Raw genomic sequence first — 10,224 nt, 5'->3', positions numbered from 1 at the left:
CTCAAATAGCTGGGACTACAGGTGTGAGCCACCACGCCTGGCCAGGTTTTGGTTGTTTAAATATAAATCTGATTATGTCACCCCCCTGCTTAGAACCCTTCTGCTTTCTATTACACCTCACTTAAAATTTAAACTTCTCACCTTCGTTTATGAGAACTGGTTCTTGCCTTCCCCTTGAACCTCATTAAATGGTGATTTCTTGCTAAGCTCCAGCCCGAGTGGTCTCCTCAGCTTCTAATTTTGTGCTCTTTCCTGCCCTCTTCCTTGGCCTTCTCATCTCTCCACCCCCACCACTCTTGACTCAGGTGGTGTCCTTATTCCTCAAGTCTTGACCGTTCCCGGGCCCTTCAGTCCCTGAGCAGTCTACTCCTGCGTCTGTCACCACATCTTGTCTTTTCCCCTCATTGCACTTATTGCAGTTTATATGTATGCTACTTCTAGTTGTTCATTTCTGTCTCCCCTACCAGGCTGTAAATGAGGGCAGAAACCTTGTTTGTTTTATTCATCATCACGTACCAAGTGCTTGGCACATAGTGGGTCTTCAGTAAATGTTTGTTGAATAAAAGAGGGAAGAAGGCAAGCCAACCTTAGCTGCAATCCTACCTTTTGATAAAATGTTCCTTTTGACAATATACACAGATTATTATGTGTACTTTGTTTTTCCATGTGTTTTGCTTTTATCTGCTGGCATTTTTAGCTCCTTGAAGACATTTCATGTGTGAGATAACTTCCTTCACATCTCCCATGGTCCCTAGCAAAATGCTAGGCCTGTAGTAGTCAAGGTGCTCAATAAATATTTGTTCTGTGAGCTGGGTGGTTGGAAGCCTTGCTGCCAAGTCCTGCCTTTGGGTCGACATAGGATGGAAGTATTTGAGTGAGATAACCTTTCCACTCCCACTGCCAGGATTTTGTATTGCCATCAGGTGCCAAATAAATGCTCATATTTATTACTGTTGTGTGCTCAATATCTGTTTCTGTAGATACTCAGTCCTCTGAAGTCCACAGATTTTGTTTCCTTAGCCCCTTACAGTGCAGCCTTCCTCACCACCTCACAAGGCATACCCAGACCTGAAAACCCCTTCTTATTTTGCTGCCATGGTCCTGTAAATATATGCAAGTGTGGGTCCATCTCAGTTGGCCTAGTCCTGGGATTTCTCATAGATGAAATGGAAGTCATTAGCAACCAGTGCTGGTTCTTGGTTACTTAGACTATGAGATGTAGGCTGCCATAACAGATTGGGCTGGAATAGAAGGATGGGAGAGTGAAGGTAGTAAAATTCCATTTCTTACCTGGTTGCATTTAAGGTCTTCTAGAGTGGGCATAGATTGTAAGAGAATTCTAATGCGGCATAGAAGAGATCAAAGCAATGGATTTGTGTAAGTTGGGATATTTTGGGGGTGCGTTGTATCTAAAGGATATACCTGAGAGGTAAGTGCAGGTGCAGGTGGGCCATGGAAGTTTGCAAGAGATGGAATGTTCTGTAGGTACTTTCTACAGAAGTTTTAGTAGGAAACAAAACTTTTTTTTAAATTTTTTTAAACACAGGGTTTCACCATGTCGGCCAGGCTGGTCTTTAACTCCTGTCCTCAAGTGATCAGCTCGCTCTGGCCTCCCAAAGTGCTAGGATTATAGGTATGAACCACCACACCCAGCCAGAAAGAAAACTTTTTTGTTTGGTAGGAAACAGCTGTGGGAGCTGGAAACATTGTTGAGTGATAGAAGGGAATGGCTGTCTAGGAAGAGCAGAAGGGGACCGAGGTGAACTGAAGCACCTCGGCAAATAGAGCAGAATTTGGTACAGAACACTGGAGACAAAAGGATGTGAAAAATGGACTGAAACTGGTCGATTGCACTGCAAGAAAAACAACCGTGGGATAGCCTCAAGGGAGGGATACAAAATCTAGGACAGGCAAAGAAATTATGGAAATAGTGGGAGTAACATAAATACCCATTTTCAGGATAGGAAGGCTTTTCAGAGGTGTGATAATGTTTGAGAATTACAGAGCAGTATCTCTGAACTGGATTCCGTGTCCTCCCCGCCCCCCCAACCCCCTTGCCCTTGAATAAGGGTGTGAGGTTGAATTTCACAGCTCTGCTCCCTTCTGCTTACCTCTGCCAGAGGATTCTCTTCTAAAATTATCCCCCTCCCAGAGCTGGGGGCTGCCCTCTGCTGCCCTCCTCCATCCTGTTTCCTCTAATGGGGAAAGGAAAACAGGAAGAAAGAAAAACTGTAATATCAGACCAAAGCTGATTTTATTTTTTTTTAATTTTTAAAATTTTGTTCTATAAAATAAGAGATGAGGTCTCACTATGTTGTCCATGCTGGTCTCAAACACCTGGGTTCAAGTGATCCTCCTGCCTCGGCCTCCCAGAGTACTGGGATCACAGACATGAGCCACCACACCCAATCAAAGCTGTGATATTATGAATGGTGCCAGGCTGGCTGGGCACAGTGGCTCGTGCCTGTAATCCCAGCACTTTGGGAAGCTGAGGCAGGTGGATCACCTGGGCTCAAGAGTCCAAGACCAGCCTGGGCAACATGGCAAAACCCCGTCTCTAAAAAATAAAGATTGGGCCAGGCACAGTAATACACACCTGTAGTCCCAGCTACTCAAGTGGCTAAGGAGAGAGGATTGCTTGAGCTCAGGAGTTGAAAACCAGCCTGAGCAACATAGTGAAACCCCATCAAAAAAAAAAAAAAAAAAAAAAAAAAAAAAAAGGGCAGGAGGAAAGGTGTCTAATCTGAGAAGGAGGAAGACATTAATAATAGCTACAACTGTTCTGAGAGGAGCTTTCCATTTCATGTTCCCCATGCTTCTGGGAAGGAGTCATTTTCCCTTTTGTTTCTGAAACAGTTTTGCTCTTGTCACCCAGGCTGTAGTGCAATGGCGTGATCTCAGCTCACTGCAACCTCTGCCTCCTGGGTTCAAACCATTCTCCTGCCTCAGCCTCCCAAGTAGCTGGGATTACAGGCACTCGCCACCACACCCAGCTAATTTTTGTATTTTTAGTAGAGACGGGGCTTCACCATGTTGCCCGTGCTGGTCTCGAACTCCTGAGCTCAGGTGATTCACCCACCTCAGCTTCCCAAACTGCTGGGATTACAGGCGTGAACCACTGCGCCTGTCCACAAATGTAGCTTTAATGGTATGGACTCTAGAATTCAGTAGATCTGATTTTGAGTGCTGGGTCTGCCTTTGAAGATACTGGAGACCTTGATCAAGGTAGCTAACACAGCCCCTATTTCCCTTATTTAAAAATTAGGAAAATTGCGTCTACCTTCCAATGTCCCCATGAGGATTAAATGGGACGATGCATGTAAATCACATGATGTTAATGCATAAAAATGTTTGATAAATGTTAACTCACAGAATGAGCTTCAGTTTAATATGAGTGAACAGTTCTTACTATTAGTCAAACACTATAGCACATTTTTGTTTTGTTTTGTTTGAGACGGAGTCTCTGTCGCGAGGCTGGAGTGCAGTGGCGTGATCTCAGCTCACTGCAATCTCCGCCTCCTGGGTTCAAGTGATTCTCCTACCTCAGCCTCCTGAGTAGCTGGGATTGCAGGCACACGCCACCATGCCCAGCTAATTTTTGTATTTTTAGTAGAGACGGGATTTCACCATGTTGGCCAGGATGGTCTGGATCTCTTGACCTCGTTATCCACCTGCCTCAGCCTCCCAAAGTGCTGGGATTACAGGCGTGATCCACCGCGCCCGGCCTATAGCATGTTTTTTGCATGCGTTATTTTATCTTCTTAACCCTCTAGTTACTGCCTTTCTGAGGAAACTGAGGTCAGAATGTGAAACCAAAGCTGTCAGTTTGAGCATATGCTAACAGCCTTGCTTCTGTGACTTATTCTGGCATGAAGGATTTTTCCTCCTCACTTTTTTTTGGGCTGTAAGATTCCTCCCATTAGGCTGGGGGAATGAAACTGAGACCCCAAACCTTATTCCATCTTAAGTCATAATTAGGTAGGAGTTTGGGGAAAAAAAATGTATCATGTTTGAAAAGCCAGAAGGGGGAGAAAGAGACCTGTCGAATACTACAGGGAAAGCCTGAGTGCAGAGGATGGGAAAGGACTAAGGATGCTCAAAGAATAAGGAGGCTGGCCAGGCGCGGTGGCTCAGGCCTGTAATCCCAGCACTTTGGGAGGCTAAGGCGGGTGGATCACGAGGTCAGGAGATTGAGACCATCCTGGCTAACACGGTGAAATCCTGTCTCTACTAAAAATACAAAAAACTAGCCGGGCGGGGTGGCGGCGCCTGTAGTCCCAGCTACTCGGGAGGCTGAGGCAGGAGAATGGCGTGACCCGGGAAGTGGAGCTTGCAGTGAGCAGAGATCGTGCCACTGCACTCCAGCCTGGGTGACAGAGCGAGACTCCGTCTCAAAAAAAAAAAAAAAAAAAAAAAGAAGAAGGAGGCAAGGCACAATAAAGAGGAGAGGAGACATGACCACCAGTGGACTGCACTACAGAGAAAGTGTCTTCAGAGGAAGCTGTAGCTTAGCTGAAATTTCAGAAAGTAGGTGGCCATGGGTTCCATGGCTGCCTGATACGCAGAGGGAAAATGATGACTGAAAACACCTTTAAAGAGCGTAAGGGTTTTACTGCCCAGTATGTTGGGGAGGCCAGACTGGAAGACGTGAGATTCTGAAAACAAGGGTGTAGCCTGGAAAGAAAATGCATTCACCTATACCCAACACAAAACTTCTCCTCCATGTATCCTGTATGGCAACTTTGTACAATTTTCTTTCAAATAGCAATTCCATAAGCCTATGGACTTTTAAACTTTTTGTATAATGGACCCTAGGATGATCTATTTAAAACCCCAAAAGAGGCCGGGTGCAGTGGCTCACGCCTGTAATCCCAACAACTTTGGGAGGCCAAGGTGGGCAGATCACCTGAGGTCAGGCGTTTAGGACCAGCCTGGCCAACATGGTGAAACCCGTCTCTACAAAAATACAAAAATTAGCCGGGCATGACGATGAGTGCCTGTAATCCCAGCTACTCGGGAGGCTGAGGTGAGAGAATTGCTTGAACCCAGGAGGAGGAGGTTGCACTGAGCAGAGATCGTGCCACTGCACTCCAGCCTGGGTGACAGTGAGACTCCATCTCAAAAAATAAGTAAATAAAATAAACCCCGACAGATTATCTATCATTTATGCATGCTTATGAATTTGCTTCCACATTCAGGAGCTTCATAGGAATTCCCGGAAGCCCATCTTTGTGCCTCCAAATAAGAACCTAAGCTTCTAGGCCCAGCGGAGTGATGGAGTGAGGAGTGGGCATGGTTTACATTTTCTTTTCTTGTTCTCTTGCAGGGATTTAAACCCATGGGATTTAAACTATTCCTAATTTCAAACACAGGATATTTACTCTCAAACCCTTGTCCTCCAGCACTGGCAGCCTGTAGATGTCTTTGACCCTCCTAATTTCAGAATCTGGTTTTAAGAATTGCAGTTGGTGCTTTCCTTCTAGACCACACACTTCCACTCAGCTTGGCTGGATGTGAGTACTTTCCTCACTCCACTGGTCTCGGCCTTCAAATCTCAGAGTCCATGACTAGGCTGCTCTGTTTTAGGGACCTGCCTTTCTCAGAAATAGTAAGAAAATCATAATTGCATCTCATATTTGCTGCTTATGTTTATCAAGTTCCGACAGCAACTGATTACCTTCAGGAGAGCTATACTCCACAAACAGGGGAGAATCTTGTTTCTGAAGCCCTCCAAGGAATACAATGTTACCTTGGCACTCTATTTTTTTTTTTTTTTTTATGCAACAATGTGTTTTGTTATGTCTGCGGTTTTAAAATTATTTCTTGAATCTCTCCATACACAGGCAAAAATAAGTGTGCTGTTTAACATACTGGAACTTGCCTAACTTAATCATTGCCTAGAGAAGGGAAAATTATCCCCAAAACGTGGTTAACCAGGAGGCCGGTGCATCTGCTGACCTCCAAGAACATGGAGATGAACTTGATAGACAGACTGTCCACCATCTGAACCTTTATTCACCACCATTCTATAACCCTCATTCAGGCCCAAATCAGCAGCACATTTCTTTCCAACAATCATTAAGTGTCCAAGAAGACTTTCGTCATCATCTTCTGCTGCAGAAATCTGGGATCTATGATTCTTGGGTATCACCAGAAAATGTGTCGGTGCTTGAGGGGGAATGTCGTGGAAAGCAAGGCACCGGTCATCCTCAAAAATGATGTTGGCTGGGATTTCCTTGCAGATATCTTCCCGAAGATCGTGTTGCCACCAGGCCGAGTGACGTGAGCTTTGGCGATCTCACCTGCCATCTCAGCCTCTCTCCCATGCAGCAGCCAGGGTAGAGGCGCGGAGGGAGGGCGGAACCCATGGATTCTATTTTCTTTATTAAGAAAGTAATCCTTTCTGCTCATACCAGTCCCATAGATGTCTGTCCTTATTTTCTGCCTGCAGAAAAGGTGGGTATCATCACAGAATCTTTAGTTTCTCAATTCACTTGTAATTTTTTGGAGAGATTCATAGGCCTTGAGGTTTGTAGGACTGTTGTTAGAGCAGATGTTTTTAAGCTATATTGGTGTATAATTGACAAATAGAAATTATACATATTTAAGGTGTACTGTGGCTGACTGCCACAACTACTACTTGAGACCATGATTACAGCAGTTACTACTGTTACCACTTGAAACCGTCATTATGACTAAACAAAGGGACGAATGTAGAAATGAAAACTTAAGACAAAAGAAACTGTTTTAAGGAAAGGCAACATGGAGAAGAGAACTCCCTGCTTCTGGTGAGCAAAGGTAGCCCCCCCAAGCTTCTCAGCCCTTGATATTTACTGGGTAACAAGAACAAGGAGGAGGTAATGATTGGTCAGCTGCTTAATTGATCACAGGTTCATATTGTTACTGACAGGCTTCAATTGTGCCTAATCATAAGAAACATTTGTGCGGCCTCCAACAGTGTACAACTTGATGTGTTGATATATGTATACATTGTGAAATGATCACAATCAAGCCGGTTACCGTATCCATCACCTCGCATAGTTGCTGTGGGAGTGGAGGGAGGTGAGAGCGTTCGAGATCTACCCTCTTAGCAAATTTCAAGTATGTGGTATTACTACCTATAGTCACCATGTACATTAGATCTCCAGGACTTTCTCATCTTGTATAACTGAACCTTTGTATCCTTTGACCAAATGTCCCCATTCTCCCATCCCCTACTCCAGCCCAGCCCCTGGCAACTACCCTCTACTTTCTGCTTCTATGAGTTTGACTGTTTTAGATTCCACATACAAGTGCAATCATGCAGTATTTTTCTTTTTGCGTCTGCAATGTTTTGACTTAGCATAATGTCATGTTTTGACTTAGCATAATGTCATGTTTTGACTTAGCATAATGTCCTCCAAGTTCATCCATGTTGTCACAAATGGTAGAATTTTCTTCTTTGTCAGGGCTGAATAGTACTCCATTATATATATTTATGTACACATGACATTTTCTTTATTCATCTGTTAGTGGACACTTAGGTTCTTTCCGTTTCTCGGCTATTGTGAATAATGCTGCAATGAACATGGGAGTGCAGATACTTCTTTAAGATACTGATTTCCTTTCCTTTCGATATATGGGAGTTGCTGAGTCATATGGCAGTTCTGATTTTACCTTTTGAGGAACTTTTGTACTGTTTCGTAATGACTATACCGGTTTATATTCCCACCCACAGTGCACAAGGGTTCCCTTTTCTCTGCATTCTCGCCAACATTTATCTCATCTTTTTATTCATTTATTCTTTTGAGACATAATCTCACTCTGTCAGCCAGGATGGAGTGCAGTGGTGGCTTCCCAGCTCACTGCAGCCTCCACCTCCCGGGCCTGAGTGATCCTCTCGTCTCAGCCTCCCAAGTAGCTGGGACTACAGGCATGCACCACCATGCCTGGCTAATTTTTGTATTTTTTATAGAGACGAGGTCTCCCCATGTTGCCAGGCTGGTCTCTAACTGCTGGGCTCAAGCATTCTGCCCGTCTTGGTCGCCCACAGTGCTGGGATTGTAAGCATGAGCCCTCGCACCTGGCTATTTCTTGCTTTTTTGATGATAGCCATCCTGATAGGTATGAGGTGATATTGCATTATGATTTTGATTTGTATTTTCCTGATGATTAATGATGTTGAGGCCCTAGAAAAAGTACTTTTTAATGATATTGGCTTCCCTCTTGCTTTGGGTGGTTCCATTTAGCCTAGGTCGAAATCACATTGTAGACCAGATGTTTGCTGTCCCTGCCCTGCAGTCCCTAAACTTGGACTGTCCTGGGACAGACCCCACTTGGTAATGGATCCTAAACTTCACTTCGGCCCAGTTCATAACTTTTCTCCTATAGTGACGAGTTCATAGGGAAGATATGTCATAGGAAAATTGGTTTTATAATGTGATGCCAGAAAGAAAAGTTTGTCCTTGGCCAAAAAGTATTTATTGACCTGAAAAGGGAAGAATAGCAGAGAACACTTCCCCATCATCTTTCATGTTTGTCGGGCTTGTCATGAGAAGCCCTCACTCCTTTGCCACCTCTCCCTTCCCTGTGCCTCTTGTCTACTTTCAATTCTCCCCTGCTATCTCCCCTGTAATCTATCTGATGGAGCCAGTGTGGGCGCTCCACAGTCCAAATGGAAGCTCAGTCCCTCCAGGTTAGCAGCGTGGCTGACACCTAACAGTCTGGGAAGTGGGAGAAATTCTAGAACCCAAGTCTATTACCGACCCCCGACTTCCCACTTCCCATAAGCGTTCCACACCCAGCGGGTGATAAGGATGGGATCAGGGGATGCCCCAAGCTGTTATTAGCAGCCTCTGGCAGACAGGAGGGCAAAGAGCTGGAGAAGAACGCTGGACATGGGATGGGATGGGATGGCAGAGCTGGCCAGACAGAACCCTGGGTGGACACAGAGTTGGGAACAAGCCAGCCAGAAGAGGTGGCAGAGAGGCACCAGTTACTCTCCCAGGTGAGTTAACGCCCCAGTGTTTCCAGATCTTCGAGTCACTTCATCTTTATCCAGCACCCACCCCTCACCTTCCGCATCCTGAAGAAGAGAGATGGGCAGCTGGAGGGCTTCCATGCAGATCCGGCTCTACACATAGGTTTGAGAGCATACTCAGCAGTTTCTCATCCAGATCCAGGCGATATTTATAGAGGGACCAGTGACATGGAGCTGGAAGTCTACTACTGGTGACTAAGGAGGGGGACAATGCCACTGGCTCAGCAGAGGGAATTCCCTGTGGGGCTGTCCCTCAGGTCCTCATCCCAACCCCCACCCCCGCACTGCACTCACACCTGCTTCGACCCCAAGCAGATCAGATGTGGCAGTGGGGGATCATGTGACGGAGAAGGGGCTATAAATAGCTGGAGGTGGGCATGCTGCCCCAGACGCCTTGGGGACAGCAAGAGCAGAGGCTTAAGGAGCTACACTGGGGGAAGGACAGGGGCAAGCAGGCCAAGGCCTGGCCGGGGCTCGGGGGGAGGGAACATGGAGCAATCCCGGTCACAGCAGCGTGGGGGTGAACAAAGCTGGTGGGGGAGTGACCCCCAGTACCAGTATATGCCCTTTGAACACTGCACCAGCTACGGACTGCCCTCTGAGAACGGGGGCCTCCAGCACAGGCTCCGGAAGGATGCAGGCCCCCGACACAACGTCCACCCCACACAGGTAAAGTGCTATAAGGGGAGAGGGGAGCCACGGATGAGGGGAGACAGTGGTGCCAGAGACTGGTGAAAATTAGGAATTGGGTAAAAAGAGGGAGCAGTGTCACATTTTTTTAACTTAAAAAACAAGTACATGGTAATGTGTTCAAAATATTAAAATCTTTGGAAATCTGGGCTCACCTAAATATGCACTTAGAGAGAAATGCATGCACTTTCATACAACCTTTACCAACAGAGTACCCGAATCTTATGGGGAAACAGCAGAGCCTCACATGCACGAATAGCTCGTGCTTACATAACCTACGTGGAGTGGATTGCGTAGGAGCCCACACTGCAGTGTGCTGGGAGCTGTCTCCTACACCCTCACCCACAGGCAGACACTGCCAGATTTCTGCCTCTGTGACCCTCTGCAGAATACACAAACACACGAATCTTTCTGTGAAAGGCAGAAGAAAGGAATTGGACAAGTGTAGAAAACAGACTGAATTGCATATCAGTGATCAAAGATCTACCAACATCAAAATGAGCAGAGATGTAATC

General features: G+C 45.8%; 1 protein-coding gene and 1 pseudogene across 1 annotated transcript in view; one reads left to right on the top strand and one right to left on the bottom strand.

Moving 5' to 3' along the window:
* Positions 1-5,929: 5,929 nt before the first annotated feature.
* On the bottom strand, positions 5,930-6,309 carry LOC126951060 (adenosine 5'-monophosphoramidase HINT1-like; annotated as a pseudogene).
* A 3,097-nt stretch (positions 6,310-9,406) lies between these two features.
* CLCN1 (chloride voltage-gated channel 1) overlaps positions 9,407-10,224 on the top strand; it is a 38,461-nt gene continuing 37,643 nt past the window's right edge. The window contains exon 1 of the mRNA XM_050784932.1: positions 9,407-9,688. Within this exon, the coding sequence (XP_050640889.1) occupies positions 9,509-9,688 (180 nt within the window). The 5' untranslated portion in view covers positions 9,407-9,508. The remainder of the gene's footprint in view (positions 9,689-10,224) is intronic.

The sequence above is a fragment of the Macaca thibetana genome, chromosome 3, assembly GCF_024542745.1.
Source record: "Macaca thibetana thibetana isolate TM-01 chromosome 3, ASM2454274v1, whole genome shotgun sequence".
NCBI lineage: Eukaryota > Metazoa > Chordata > Mammalia > Primates > Cercopithecidae > Macaca > Macaca thibetana.
This window is presented reverse-complemented; position numbering and strand designations above follow the sequence as displayed.